The sequence below is a fragment of the Microcebus murinus genome, chromosome 2, assembly GCF_040939455.1.
Source record: "Microcebus murinus isolate Inina chromosome 2, M.murinus_Inina_mat1.0, whole genome shotgun sequence".
Classification (NCBI taxonomy): domain Eukaryota; kingdom Metazoa; phylum Chordata; class Mammalia; order Primates; family Cheirogaleidae; genus Microcebus; species Microcebus murinus.
Window position 1 is genome coordinate 5,098,727 of NC_134105.1, and position 13,259 is coordinate 5,111,985.

At 48.3% G+C, this 13,259-nt stretch overlaps 1 protein-coding gene across 4 annotated transcripts in view; it reads right to left on the bottom strand.

Annotated features, from left to right (window-relative positions):
- CLSTN1 (calsyntenin 1) overlaps window positions 1-13,259 on the bottom strand; it is a 72,833-nt gene that overhangs the window by 28,079 nt on the left and 31,495 nt on the right. For all 4 annotated transcript variants that reach the window (XM_075993848.1, XM_075993846.1, XM_075993841.1 and 1 more), the window contains exon 2: window positions 9,211-9,333. In XM_075993848.1, the coding sequence (XP_075849963.1) occupies window positions 9,211-9,333 (123 nt within the window). The remainder of the gene's footprint in view (window positions 1-9,210; window positions 9,334-13,259) is intronic.

The window sequence follows — 13,259 nt, forward strand, 5'->3', positions numbered from 1 at the left end:
CCGAAGTGCTGGGATTACAAGTGTGAGCCACCATGCCCGACCCCATCTTTTTATCTTCTTCCAAATATTTTCAATCCAAGCTTGGCTGACTCCATAGATTAGGAACCCACAGATACAGAGGGCTGACTTTTGTTTAAATACAGTAACATTATCACAGCTGACAAAATCAACAATAATGCCTCAGATATTTTCATAGTGAATATTCCTGCTGCCTCTGAAACTTACACTCAATTTATATCTTCCTCCCCCAAACCAGAGACCAATTTCCATCAATGACACTCCATTCTCCCAGGAACTAAGTTTTATTTTCTTATTTTGTTATTTTTTCTCTTTTTTCTCTGAGATCTAGCAAGAGAAGGAGCTAAGTTTTTAAACTTCAAAGTTGTCACTGCCTTCTCCTTCCCTCTCTCTCCTTCCTGCACTGTGTGTGCAGCTCACAGCAATTACGTAAATTGCATGGAGTCACCACATATTAATAAAGGCACACCCCACCTCTTGGCTGCCCTAAACCCAGCCTTCCCTCAACCTCATACAACCCACACACCGCAAGGAAGGACCTCTCACAATCACCTCTCACATTCTGGTTCCTTTCTGCCCTGCCCCTCCCACTCAATCCAGCCTCCGTGCACGGCTCTGCTGGGGAACTCACCTGGAACCCCTTTCATCCAGCTGGAGATGCCCTGCCAGGCTCCCCGGAGACCTCTAGCTGGGCTAGCCTGGAATGGGACAAATCTCTCACCCAGTCTCTTTCCCCCCACTTCATTCCCCTGAGACCATCTAAAATAGTCAGAAGGAACTTTACAGAAGAATCCTTTAAAAGCCAAACATAAAAATATAAAAAAAAGATGAACTCAACCAAGTCTGGAGCTGAGATCTCCAAAGTCACGCCCACAGTTCTCAGCTGACAGCACTTACTCTTCACATCCCTCCTCTGTGCCTTTAAGAAACCCCAGCTTCAGCCCAGCCCCCCTATTCTTTCAACGTCTTCTTCCCAATCCGAGTGCTCTCTCCTACAAGTCTCCCGGGCTCTCAGGGGATCCTGCCCTTAAATTGCAAGTGGTTCCTTCACTCCTTATGGAAGTCATTGGTGCTGGCTCCGACAGTTCTCTCTGGTTGAGAGAAAGGGATTTGGAAACAGCCAGATACCAAGGTAGTTCCAGAGACCAGGAAATAGGAATCACAACAGTTTCATGGCAAAACCACCTGGACAGATGGCACAGAACAGCAACTGTTCTTGGCATCTTTGTCTCTATGCTCAATATTCAAATTCCAAGGACAGAGAGAACATCTGTTTAGCCTAGCTTGGGTTGTACACGCGCTGGGCTGGGAGAGGTGGGGTAATGGGTTGTGGAGCCACCATCTGTACCCAGTGGGGAAGAGAACAGGGAGCTGTTAAGGAAAAATGGACACTTGCTGAGCGGCAGGTATGCACCTTCACCATAACTGCTAATCCAACCATTTTTTCCTACCCACTTCTCACTGCTCCACTTGGCCTTGGTACCCAAGCCTATCAGCTGGGGGTCCAGTTTGTCCGTGCTTTTTGTGAACTTTGGCTTCCTTGCTTGCTAGTCCAGGCTAGTTTCTGGGACAAGCTTACATGCAGCTATAATTAGTACAGCTTTTCAAGGTATCTTAAATACACAGTAATAATAACAACCACACACACTCCAAGGGTTACGCTTGTGTAAGTTCCTCATGAACTACGGCACTGTTTATCAAATTCTAGGGTGACAAGAATTATCTGGGAAGCTTGTTAAAAATGTGGTTTTCTAAGCCCCATTCCCAGAAATTCTGAATTAGCAGTTCTGGGGGCAGAGTCCAGCGATCTGTACTCTGAACAAGCACTGGTGGATGGCTCCAATGTAGACAGTCTGAAGGCCTAGAAAAACTGGCCCATCAGTGGTTTCCAACCCCAGCTGGCTGGTACGAATTTCTTAGGCTCCACCCTTGGAGGCACAGACTTAGTCGGCTGAGTGTGGAGCACAGGAACCGAATTCCACAGACTCCAGGTGATATGGACACAGAATTGGAAAACCACGGGCATGATGTCATCCCAACTATTCAGCTTAGCAACAAAAACCACATGGACTCAAGCTGACTTCCAGCCCTGTGTCCCTCCCATGCCCCATAAGTGAACAAGCCATCTACTCCCGGGAAGCCCTACCAGCTCCCACCTCTGCTCCTACTTCTCCCCTGCCTTTGCTGCCTGTGCAAATCCCAGGGACGTGGGCCCTGCCTTGGGAATCACTCCCTTGCCTCTTACCCTGCACCCTCTTTGCCTTCCCACTTGGCACTGAATTACACGGCTCCCAGGAGCCCTGGCTAACTCTCTGCCAATGCTGGTTTTGCCTTCCCATCTAGATCATCAGTGGCTTTGAGAACAGGGACCAACTTGTATGCATTTTTAATATTTTCTAGAAGATCTAGTGTAGTTCACTAGTATTTAATCATTACCGTTCCCCAACCTTTCCTGGAAGGCAAATACATCCAGAACGAGAGCTCATCCTAGTGAGCTAACATGAAGTGTCTGTCCTAACATCCAGATACTTCCTTAAAACTGCTACTCAATGCATTATTAGCTTCTATTAGGTTGAACCATGTGAAATTTCAATTTTTTCAAATATTTTTATATTTTCAACATAAGAAAATGGCAATTTCACACAGGTTGACCTGATACGTCCAATTCACTGCAGCAGACACAATGTAAACTCAGCTGCATACGCCAAAAAAGCGAACTGGGCAGTGAAGGATGGTCATTAACCCCACCAGCCGTCCTCAAAGAACATGAATCTTATAAACCACCAAGAATATGGAGAAAAGTAGCATAGATCTTCTGAGCACGTTCTACTTGAATATGAATGAAAATAAAGTTCCCATTCTTGCCCTGAATTTTTTTTTTTAAGACAGAGTCTCACTCTGTTGTCCTGGCTAGAGCGCCGTGGCATCAACCTAGCTACTGTGTTTCCCCCAAAATAAGACCTACCTATAAAATAAGCCCTAGCAGGATTTCTAAGCGATTGCGCAATATAAGCCCTACCCCGAAAATAAGACCTAGTGATGGGCATGGCTACACAGCGTATCTGCACAACCCGTGCATTTCGTCGCAGAGTGATAAAGAAGACGAGCAGCCCTTCTCATCTGCCCCATCGTGACAGCTACTATCCCAGAGGTGACTGGAAAGGTGCGGCAGCCCCACCAACAAGGTCGGCTCCCCCTGTCAGGTCCCGGCCATCCTGTGCGTGCTGCAAGCTGAGGCTTTGAGGTGAAAATAACACATCCCTTGAAAATAAGCCCCAGGGTGTCTTCTTGAGGAAAAATAAATATAAGACCCTGTCTTATTTTGGGGTAAACACGGTACTGCAACCTCAAACTCCTGGGCTCAAGAGATCCTCCTGCCTCAGCCTCCCGAGCAGCTGGGACTACAGGCGTGTGCCACCATGCCCGGCTAATTTTTCTACTTTTTGTAGAGACTCTAGCTCAGTCTGGTCTCAAACTCCTGGCCTCAAATGATCTTCCTCCTTGGCCTCCCAAAGTGCTAGGATTACATGTGGTATGAGCCAATGAGCCCGGCCTGAAATGTCTTCTGGATTCTATTCATATCATTATTATTTAACCAATCTTGTAAAATATCCATACTTAATCTGGATCTGGGAAGGCAGGAAGAAGAATGCCAGAATAGAACCACCCACCAAAGGGAAACACTTAGAAGGGAGTGGGGAGGGGACGCGCTCAGCCTTCTGACACAGGCAGAGTAGAGGTGTCATTTTCAAAGCAGCAACAACGTGGCCCACATACCGGGTTCAAGCTTTTAACTCTTCATTAAATACGTAAAACGAAAGATAAGTTTTCTTACTCATGTCTACTCAGGCTTTTAGCAGATTAAGGAGGAGAAGTGGAATAAGAAATTGAGTCATTTAAATTTCCTAAAATACTTGACAAATATCAAGACTTTGTTCCCTTAGTTTCACCCCAAGAAAACAATCTGGGCTAGACTTTTTGTTTAACATGGATGTCTGATTGGTGACAGCTCACAAGGCGCTTCAGAGACTGAGCTCCCAACGTTACGCATGCATTTATTTCAGAGCTGTGACAAGAGTGAGCACCACTGGTTACCCACCCACACGTCTTATATGTTCACACACCGAACCTAAGAATCCAGGCAGGAGTCAGACTGCTTGGCGCCATGCGGGCACTGTGTGAGGTTGAATGGTACCATGGGGGCAGCGTTCTAGGCTGGACGGTACTACGGAGGCAGTGTTATATGTCGGGTGGTACCATAGGGGCAGTGTGCGAGGCTGGCTGGTCCCAAGCCAACAGAAGAGGGAGGAGGGGGACATACGGAAGCTGGGAAGGTGCTCCCTTCCCTGCCATGCAAAAGTGCTCACTCCTGCGGCAGAGGGACCTGGACCCCAAGCTTCAGTCAAGAGTATCAACTCGGCCGGGTGTGGTGGCTCACGTCTGTAATCCTAGCACTCTGGGAGGCTGAGGCGGGCGGATTGCTCAAGGTCAGGAGTTCAAAACCAGCCTGAGCAAGAGCGAGACCCCATCTCTACTAGAAATAGAAAGAAATTAATTGGCCAACTAATATATATAGAAAAAATTAGCCGGACATGGTGGCGCATGCCTGTAGTCCCAGCTACTCGGGAGGCTGAGGCAGGAGGATCGCTTGAGCCCTGGAGTTTGAGGTTGCTGTGAGCTAGGCTGACGCCACGGCACTCACTGTAGCCTGGGCAACAAAGTGAGACTGTCTCAAAAAAAAAAAAAAAAAGAGTATCAACTCCACTCCTAGGTGCACACCCTAGAGAACCAGAAACCTATGTCCACACAAGACTTGTACATGAGTGCTCACGGCAGCATTGCTGATAACAGCCCCAAAGGAGAAACAATCCACACGTCCACCGATGGATGAATGGATAAACGAAATGTGCTCCGTCAACACAATGGAACACCATCCAGCACAAACGAGGAATGAGGGACTGGCGGACGCTACAGCATGGGTGAACTCTGAAATCGCCATGCTGTGAGTGAAAGACGCCAGTCACAAAAAGTCACATGTTGCACTTATACGAAACATCCAGAAGCGGCAAATCCACGGTGGCTGCCAAGGGCCGGGGTTGGAGGAAACTGAGGAGTGTTGCCAACAGGTGCAAGGGTTTCTACTTGGGGCGATGCGAATGTTCCGCAGTTAGATAGTGGTTGACAATTACAGTTTTGTGAATATATTAAAAACCAGTGAACTGTATACTTTAAAAGGGTGATTTTTTCCCCCTTGCTTAGTTCTTTGTAGATTCTGGGAAAGGGGTGATTTTTATGGTATATGAATTATGTCTTTAAAAAAAAGGAAGAAAGAAAAAAGAATATAAGAGTAATTATGCTCCCCCATGACAATCTCCAGAAAGAATTCACTGGCTCATCTGTTGACTATGGCAAATCAAGTCTGGACATGGGTTGGATCTAAATTGCTTCTTTTTATAGTTAGTAAAAATATCCCAATATAGGCCGGGGTGTGGTGGCCCACGCCTATAGTCCTAGCACTCTGGGAGGCTGAGGCAGATGGATTGCTCAAGGTCAGGAGTTCCAGACCAGCCTGAGCAAGAACGAGACCCCGTGTCTACTATAAATAGAAAGAAATTAACTGGCCAACTAAATATATATATATATACACACACATATAAAAAAAATTAGCCAGGCATAGTGGTGCATGCCTGTAGTCCCAGCTACTCGGGAGGCTGAGACAGGAAGATCGTTTGAGCCCAGGAGTTTGAGGTTGCTGTGAGCTAAGCTGACGCCACGGCACTCTAGCCCAGGCAACAGAAGTGAGACTCTGTCTCAAAAAAAAAAAAAAAAAAATCCCAATATATAATTTTTATACACCAATAAAAAAAAAAAAAACACTGAAAATCCCTAAAAACATGAAATTTTACGTATTATTTCAATTATAATACATTAAGTCTGATAAATGATACAATAAAGTTAAATGTAATACGAAAGGAGAAATAAGTGTTATTGCATGGATGTGACTTTTTCCCTCAAAGTTAACACTCGATACACATTTCACTTCCTCCTCCCTCTGTAATTTCCTGTGGCTCCAAATGCAGTTATGGCCTCGTGGCAAACAGCCATCCTGGCTGGCGTGGACGCCTGCCTGTGTGTGACACACCAGCCGTGTGGCCCAGAGCAAACGATGTCACTGCTCTGTGCCCTTGCTTCCTCCCTTTAAAATGAGAATGGCAGACAGCACATTTACCACATTTACCATTTATAGTTGTTGTGGATTAAATACAAATTTGTATTTGTAAAGCACTCAGAATAGTGCCTGGAACATTGTTATACACGCTATGTAATGCAAGCATATGAGGCATCACAATGCCGTGGGTCGTGCTCCACTAACGATGGGACCGCAAACAGCTGATACCTCATGGAATAGAGAAAGGCCTGAAGAGTAAATACAGAATTCTTGACTGCGATCACTTCTTAAAATGCATGAAATGTCAGAAATGGGCCGGGCGCGGTGGCTCACGCCTGTAATCCTTGCACTCTGGAGGCCAAAGCGGGAGGATCGCTTGAGCTCAGGAGTTCGAGACCAGCCTGAGCAAGAGCGAGACCCCGTCTCTTCTAAATACAGAAGAATCAGCCGGGCATGGTGGCAGCCACCTGTTGTCCCAGCTACTCGAGCAGTTGAGGCAGGAGGATCGCTTGAGCCCAGAGTTTGAGGTTGCTGTGAGCTAGGCTGATGCCACGGCACTCTAGCTTGGGCAACAGAATAAGACTACCTCAAAAAAAAAAAAATGTCATAAATGTTTATAAATCCACTCAAAAACAATCTATTAATAGATAATCCCATTAAAAATGATCTGTATGGCACTCAACGTCACACTCGTGAGGGACTGTACACACCGAACACGGTGTGCATGTACACAGTCACATGCCACGTGAAGATGATTGGGTCAACGACAGAGGGCATATACCACGGTGGTCCCACAAGATTATTACTCCGTATTTGTACTATACCTTCTTGCTTTTCTGCTTAGCTATGTCTAAAGACACACATGCTTACCACTGTGCTACAGCTGCCTGCAGTACTCACTGCAGCAACACACCGCGCAGGAGTGCGGCCTAGGGGCGCAGCAGGCTGCACCGTCTAGGCTCCTGTGAGTACACTCCGTGACCTTCACAGGACGAAATCGCCTGTGATGACACATTCCTCAGAAGGTATCCCTGTCATTAAGCGACCCATGACTGTATGTGTATGTGCACAAACACTCAGAAATCTGGTTAGTTACAGAGAAGATCCACGTGCAATGTTAAAAATGATTTTATTTATTTTTGAGACAGAGTCTCGCTTTGTTGCCCAGGCTAGAGTGAGTGCCGTGGCGTCAGCCTAGCTCACAGCAACCTCAATCTCCTGGGCTCAAGTGATCCTCCTGCCTCAGCCTACCGAGTAGCTGGGACTATAGGCATGCCACCATGCCCGGCTAATTTTTTCTGTATATATTAGTTGGCCAATTAATTTCTTTCTATTTTTATAGTAGAGACAGGGTCTCACTCTTGCTCAGGCTGGTTTCGAACTCCTGACCTCAAGCAATCCGCCTATGTTGGCCTCCCAGAGTGCTGGGATTACAGGCGTGAGCTACTGCACCCGGCCCAAAAATGATTTTAAATCTGTGGGAGAAACACAAAAGAAATCACCTTGGCTACTAGACAAACACTGTGTGCGTGTATGGCACAGTGTGATCCCTCTACCCTCACCCTCATCGATTCCTCCCTAAAAATCAATAAACACGTAAACAGACCGGGAGGCTCAGTCTCCACGACACGAGCACCCGCACAGCACGTGCTGGTTCTCGGGTTGCCTTTCTGAAAATGGGGTGTGGCGCTGAAACAGAATGCAGTGCAGATTTATCTTTTAACTAGCTCTTCAGAAACAAACTCACATTCATTTCCCTCAATTTACTATGGTGAAATTAACGTGTGATACGTTTTATCCAAGTTCATCCAATTTCTCTCACTTGTCCCCAGGCAGACAGAACACTCTTTAGCATGCGAAGTTTTGATCTGGAAAAACATCATGCAAAAAAAAAAAAAAAAAAAAACCGACTCTTTAAAAATTAGCTTTACGATGTCAGTTCCAACTCCAAGGCGAAGAAGGGTGAAGCGGCGCGTCCCCCAGACCCCCGTGCAGACAGAGCAGCTCCGGCTTGGGGGCTGCCGTGAAGCGTCAGCCCTGCAGAGGCTGCCTCGTTGCAAAAATCTCCCAAGCAATTCTAGAGATTTGTTTCTACAGAGACATGGGTTACAATCTTAGGAAGTAACTCAAGTTAAAAATTCATCAAAGGCATATGCTATGCCCAAAGTATTCCTCTTTAAAGACTGCTCAACTTTTTTTTTTTTTTTTTTTTGAGACAGAGTCTCGCTTTGTTGCCCAGGCTAGAGTGAGTGCCATGGAGTCAGCCTAGCTCACAGCAACCTCAATCTCCTGGGCTCAAGCGATCCTACTGCCTCAGCCTCCCGAGTAGCTGGGACTGCAGGCATGCGCCACCATGCATGCCCAGCTATTTTTTTCTATATATATTAGTTGGCCAATTAATTTCTTTCTATTTATAGTAGAGATGGGGTCTCGCTCTTGTTCAGGCTGGTTTCGAACTCCTGACCTTGAGCGATCCGCCCGCCTCGGCCTCCCAGAGAGCTAGGATTACAGGCGTGAGCCACCGTGCCAGGCCAGCTCAACTTTTTAAGTCAGTCTTTGCAGGTGGCTGACGTCTATCTAGGTAACGCAAGGAACTCTGGAGCTGAGATTCTGGAGGTCCTGGCCACTTGAGGACCGGCAGCACCTGGGAGCAGGTGAAAGGAGGCAGAATCTCAGGTCCCCCCGGAAAACCGTGTCCACGTCTGCACTTTAGCACAATCCTCGGGCACCCCGCGTGCACGCTACAGGCTGGGGTGCACTGGCCTAGGTGTTATCTGGCTACATCGAGACAAAGAATACAATGATGCAATTGAATCAAATATGCTTTTCAGCTGTAAGAACAGGTTTCTTTGTCAGCTACCCCAACTATTAAAAGGAAAAAAACGTGATGCCCAGGAGCCAAAAATGACCCTCGGCTATATCAAGACCTTTTCAGAAAGGCTCAGAATGATCCAAACGGGATGTGGGATACGCTTCCCGTCCGGTCCAATTTTGACAAGAGTAAATAAAAACCACGTTCCTACCTGCAAAATGCAGAGGTGCGTCTTTATCCAGGGCGATCAGCGGGGGGTCGAGCAGCACGGTGTTGTCGTTCTCTGTGACTATGCCGTGATAGGTGGGCTCCAGCCACGGCTTGTGCTTGTTAACTACGTTCAAAACCGAAGAAAAAGAAGAAAGAAAATGGACGAGGTTAGAATTGTTATTTCAAACTTCACTCTTTCAAAGACATTCATCTTCTATTATTATTTAGGAGACAGGGTCTTGCTCTGTCGCCCAGGCTGGAGTGCAGTGGCGTGGTAATAGCTCACTGCAGCCTCTGACTCTTGGGATCAAGTGATCTTCTCACCGCAACCTCCCAAAGTGCTGGGATCACAGGCATGAGTCACTACATACCAGCCCATACATTCATTAAAATAAAACTTTTTTTTTTTTTTTTGAGACAGAGTCTCGCTTTGTTGCCCAGGCTACAGTGAGTGCCGTGGCGTCAGCCTAGCTCACAGCAACCTCAAACTCCTGGGCTCAAGCGATCCTGCTGCCTCAGCCTCCCGAGTAGCTGGGACTACAGGCATGCACCCACCATGCCTGGCTAATTTTTTCTACATATATTAGTTGGCCAATTAATTTCTTTCTATTTCTAGTAGAGATGGGGTCTCGCTCTTGCTCAGGCTGGTTTCGAACTCCTGACCTCGAGCAATCCGCCCGCCTCGGCCTCCCAGAGTGCTAGGATTGCAGGCGTGAGCCACCACACCCGGCCGATATTACTCATTTTAAATCAGCACTACAAACAAAAATGCAAAACATATTTCTAAATGTACTATGACATATAATTATGAATATAAAGTATTAAAATAAAACTACATGTAAAACTCCTAAAAAAAAAAAAAAAGACTGAAAACAAGACTGTTGAAGAATAATCCACGTTGGAGTCGGGCAGGGGGTCCAATTCCAGCTTCCCTCTACCAGGGTTTGCATGACCTCGAGCACACGAATTGATCTCTGAATCTCGAGTTCCTCCGCCCCCCACGGGGGTGGCACGGATCACTGGAGAAGTGGTATTCTTCCTTCTTGACTGGGCACCGGAACTGCGACTCCTGTTTTTAAGGTAAGAACTGCTGTTCTGGCCCCTGCTTACTTCACTCTCCTGATAAAAGAAATGTTTCCCTCCGCCGCGTTTTGCCGGGGGTCGGCTGGTGATGCCAGGCTGTCTCCTGGTTCTGGCCACAGCCCCTGGGCCCGCTCCCAGCCCTGCCCCCAAAGCTTAGCTTTTTCCCTTTCCATGCCCCTTAGGAGGGTCGACAGCTGCCACTACGACCCCGGCTCTGTGTAAGCAGGGAACTCCTTAATGAGGCCGGTCTGAAAAGACAAAAAGGAACGGCAGGAAGACTTTGCTTCCGAGTAGTCCGCGCCTATTTGCTGGATGAACCACTCAGGTTCTTTTCTGTAAGCGTGACGTCAATCCAGAAGTATCTTCGTGTGACATCACCAAGGCATGGTGCGTGGTGACTGTCACGGGTGACGGGAGGGTGTGACGATCGCAGGGTGGCACACACTCACATGTAAAACTCGGACGGAGCAGGCGCGTGAAGGCCTACATGCGGAAGGGGAAAAGGCCAGCACAAGGCTGCCTTCCTTCTCTGAGCAGCACCACGCGTAGCAGACATCCACGCACGCCGGGCCCAAACAGAGCAGGTCTGTCGCCTTCACTCCCAGTAACCCCAGACCCACGGGGAGCTGCTGCTTCGTGGGCGTAGAGTTTCAGTTTTGTGAGATGAAGAGACTTCTGGAGATTGGCCGCACACCAGTGTGAACCAACTTTCCGCTTCTGAACGGGATGCTTGAAAATGGCAAAGGTGGGAAATGTGTATTTTACCACCAGAAACCCCAGAGGCGGCCGTTTCTTATCCTCCCTACGGCTCACCTGACCACCACAGAAGCTGAGCAACCTGCCCCCCCACCCCCCCACCCCCGTTCTCATTCCCGCACTTCCTGGGCCCCCGCAGCTGCTCTGTCTACCTGCCTGCCAGTACTTACTGCACTGGAAACGAAAACCAGGAAAAATGTTAATATTTATCAATTCATTAAAAAAAAAAAGAAACAAACTCCACTACCTGTTCGCATAAATAATATTTTATGAAAACAATTGTATTTTTTTTTAAAAACAAAGTTTACTAAGAGGAGTGGCACCAGTTTGCACGTCTGTAAATCTTTTGGCTGTCTGGCTTCAGGGAACACAGCCAGGTTCTGTCCCTCCCCGCCCCGGCAGTCAGCATGTTCCCTGCTACCCACCGCGCAGCCCTGGGACACTCCACTGCACATCCGTGAGAGGATGGAAAAGGCGAATAACATCAGTGTTACTAAAACAGTTCTGCCCCCCGAGTCTCGCCAGGTTCTCAGGGACTCATTAGCTCGCTGGGGCTCTGTTCCAGGGTCCCTCCTGGAGCTGCCCTTGCCGCCCTGCCCTCCCCCGGCCCATCCCTTCCAGCACACAGGGAGGGGACAGCGGGGGAGGCGCCGGACCCGAGGCCCGCTAACCGGACAGCCCTGCCTGGCTGCTGACTGGCCTGCGACCTTGGGGCCTTAGCCTCCCCATCTGCAAGACGAGGACAAGGACGTCCCCATTTCACAGGCTGTTGTGTGATTAAACATGTAATCACACGTCACTCCATGAAAAATGCCCAGAACAGTGAGTGTCCAACACTTGGTAAATGTCAAAAGGTGGTGGTGTTATTTCTCTTCCAGGAGACAGACAGACAGACACACACGCATATACACGCATGTACACGCAGACTCCGTGAGGGTGTGGCCTCTTTGTTCTCTGCTAATCCCCAATACCTGGAACGATGCTTAGCACACACTCACTCAGTAACCGTTCGGTAGATGAATAAATACGGAAGTAAACTCATGCAGCACAAATATTAGTGACATCAGTTGCCCCGGTTTGTAAATTCTCTCAGAAAGAACACAGCTTTGGAACGGGGAACCGAAAAACCAAAGGTATGATTTGGGGCTTTACACACTGGGAAGGTGTCTCCTATTTTTTGTCTGATTCTGGCAGGCGGATGCTCTGAGCAAGGGAGGTAGGAACCCCAGAGGCGGAGCATGAATCGGAGAGGACCGAAGCGGCCAGGCTGGACGCGGTCAAGCCTTGGTTAGGTTGTGGAGGAACAGAGGGACCGAATGTGAAGTCAAGCCCGGATTGTAAAGACCAACAATCTGAAGGGCCTTTGACACCCGCCTGCCCCTCTCCCAGGCCGCTCCCGGGACAAGAGACGGGCAGAGAGCGGTGGCACAGCGCCCTCCTCGCCCGGCAACGCTCCCAGGCCGGTGCGAGCCGACTGGCGGGGCGTCAGCCCACCCCAGCCTCCCAGGCAGGCGTGCGTCTGGTCGGGGAGGGCTCCGAGGCACACAGAGGGCGGCTGCGCTTTGCACTGAGCTTACCCCTTACCTAACAGCTGGGACTCAGCATCCTCCCCAGGGATCTTTTTTAACCAGCCACACTCGACCGACCGAGGCTGGAACACAGCCTGTTGTTATACAGGTGAAACAGGTCACAAGCCACTTTAAAGAAGGGACTCTAGGTGGCTCACGCCTGTAATCCTAGCACTCTGGGAGGCCGGGGCGGGCGGATTGCTCCAGGTCAGGAGTTCGAGACCAGCCTGAGCAAGAGCGAGACCCCGTCTCTACTATATAAAAATAGAAAGAAATTAATTGGCCACCTAATATATACAGAAAAAATTAGCCGGGCATGGTGGCGCATGCCTGTAGTCCCAGCTACTAGGGAGGCTGAGGCAGGAGGATCGTTTGAGCCCAGGAGACTGAGGTTGCTGTGAGCTAGGCTGACGCCACGGCACTCACTCTAGCCTGAAAACTCCAGTTTGTCACCTGTGTCTCATTCTAAAACACAAGCTAGTGCCATGAATGGCAATACTTGGTTCTGATCTGTTTTCATACTTTATGATGCTTGTAATTTTATTAATAAAACCTTAAACATTAAAAATGAAGATTATTTCAATATTTGAGTCCATAATTACTCCCGAGACTTAAACTAAATTGCCTTTATTTAACCCAGCAG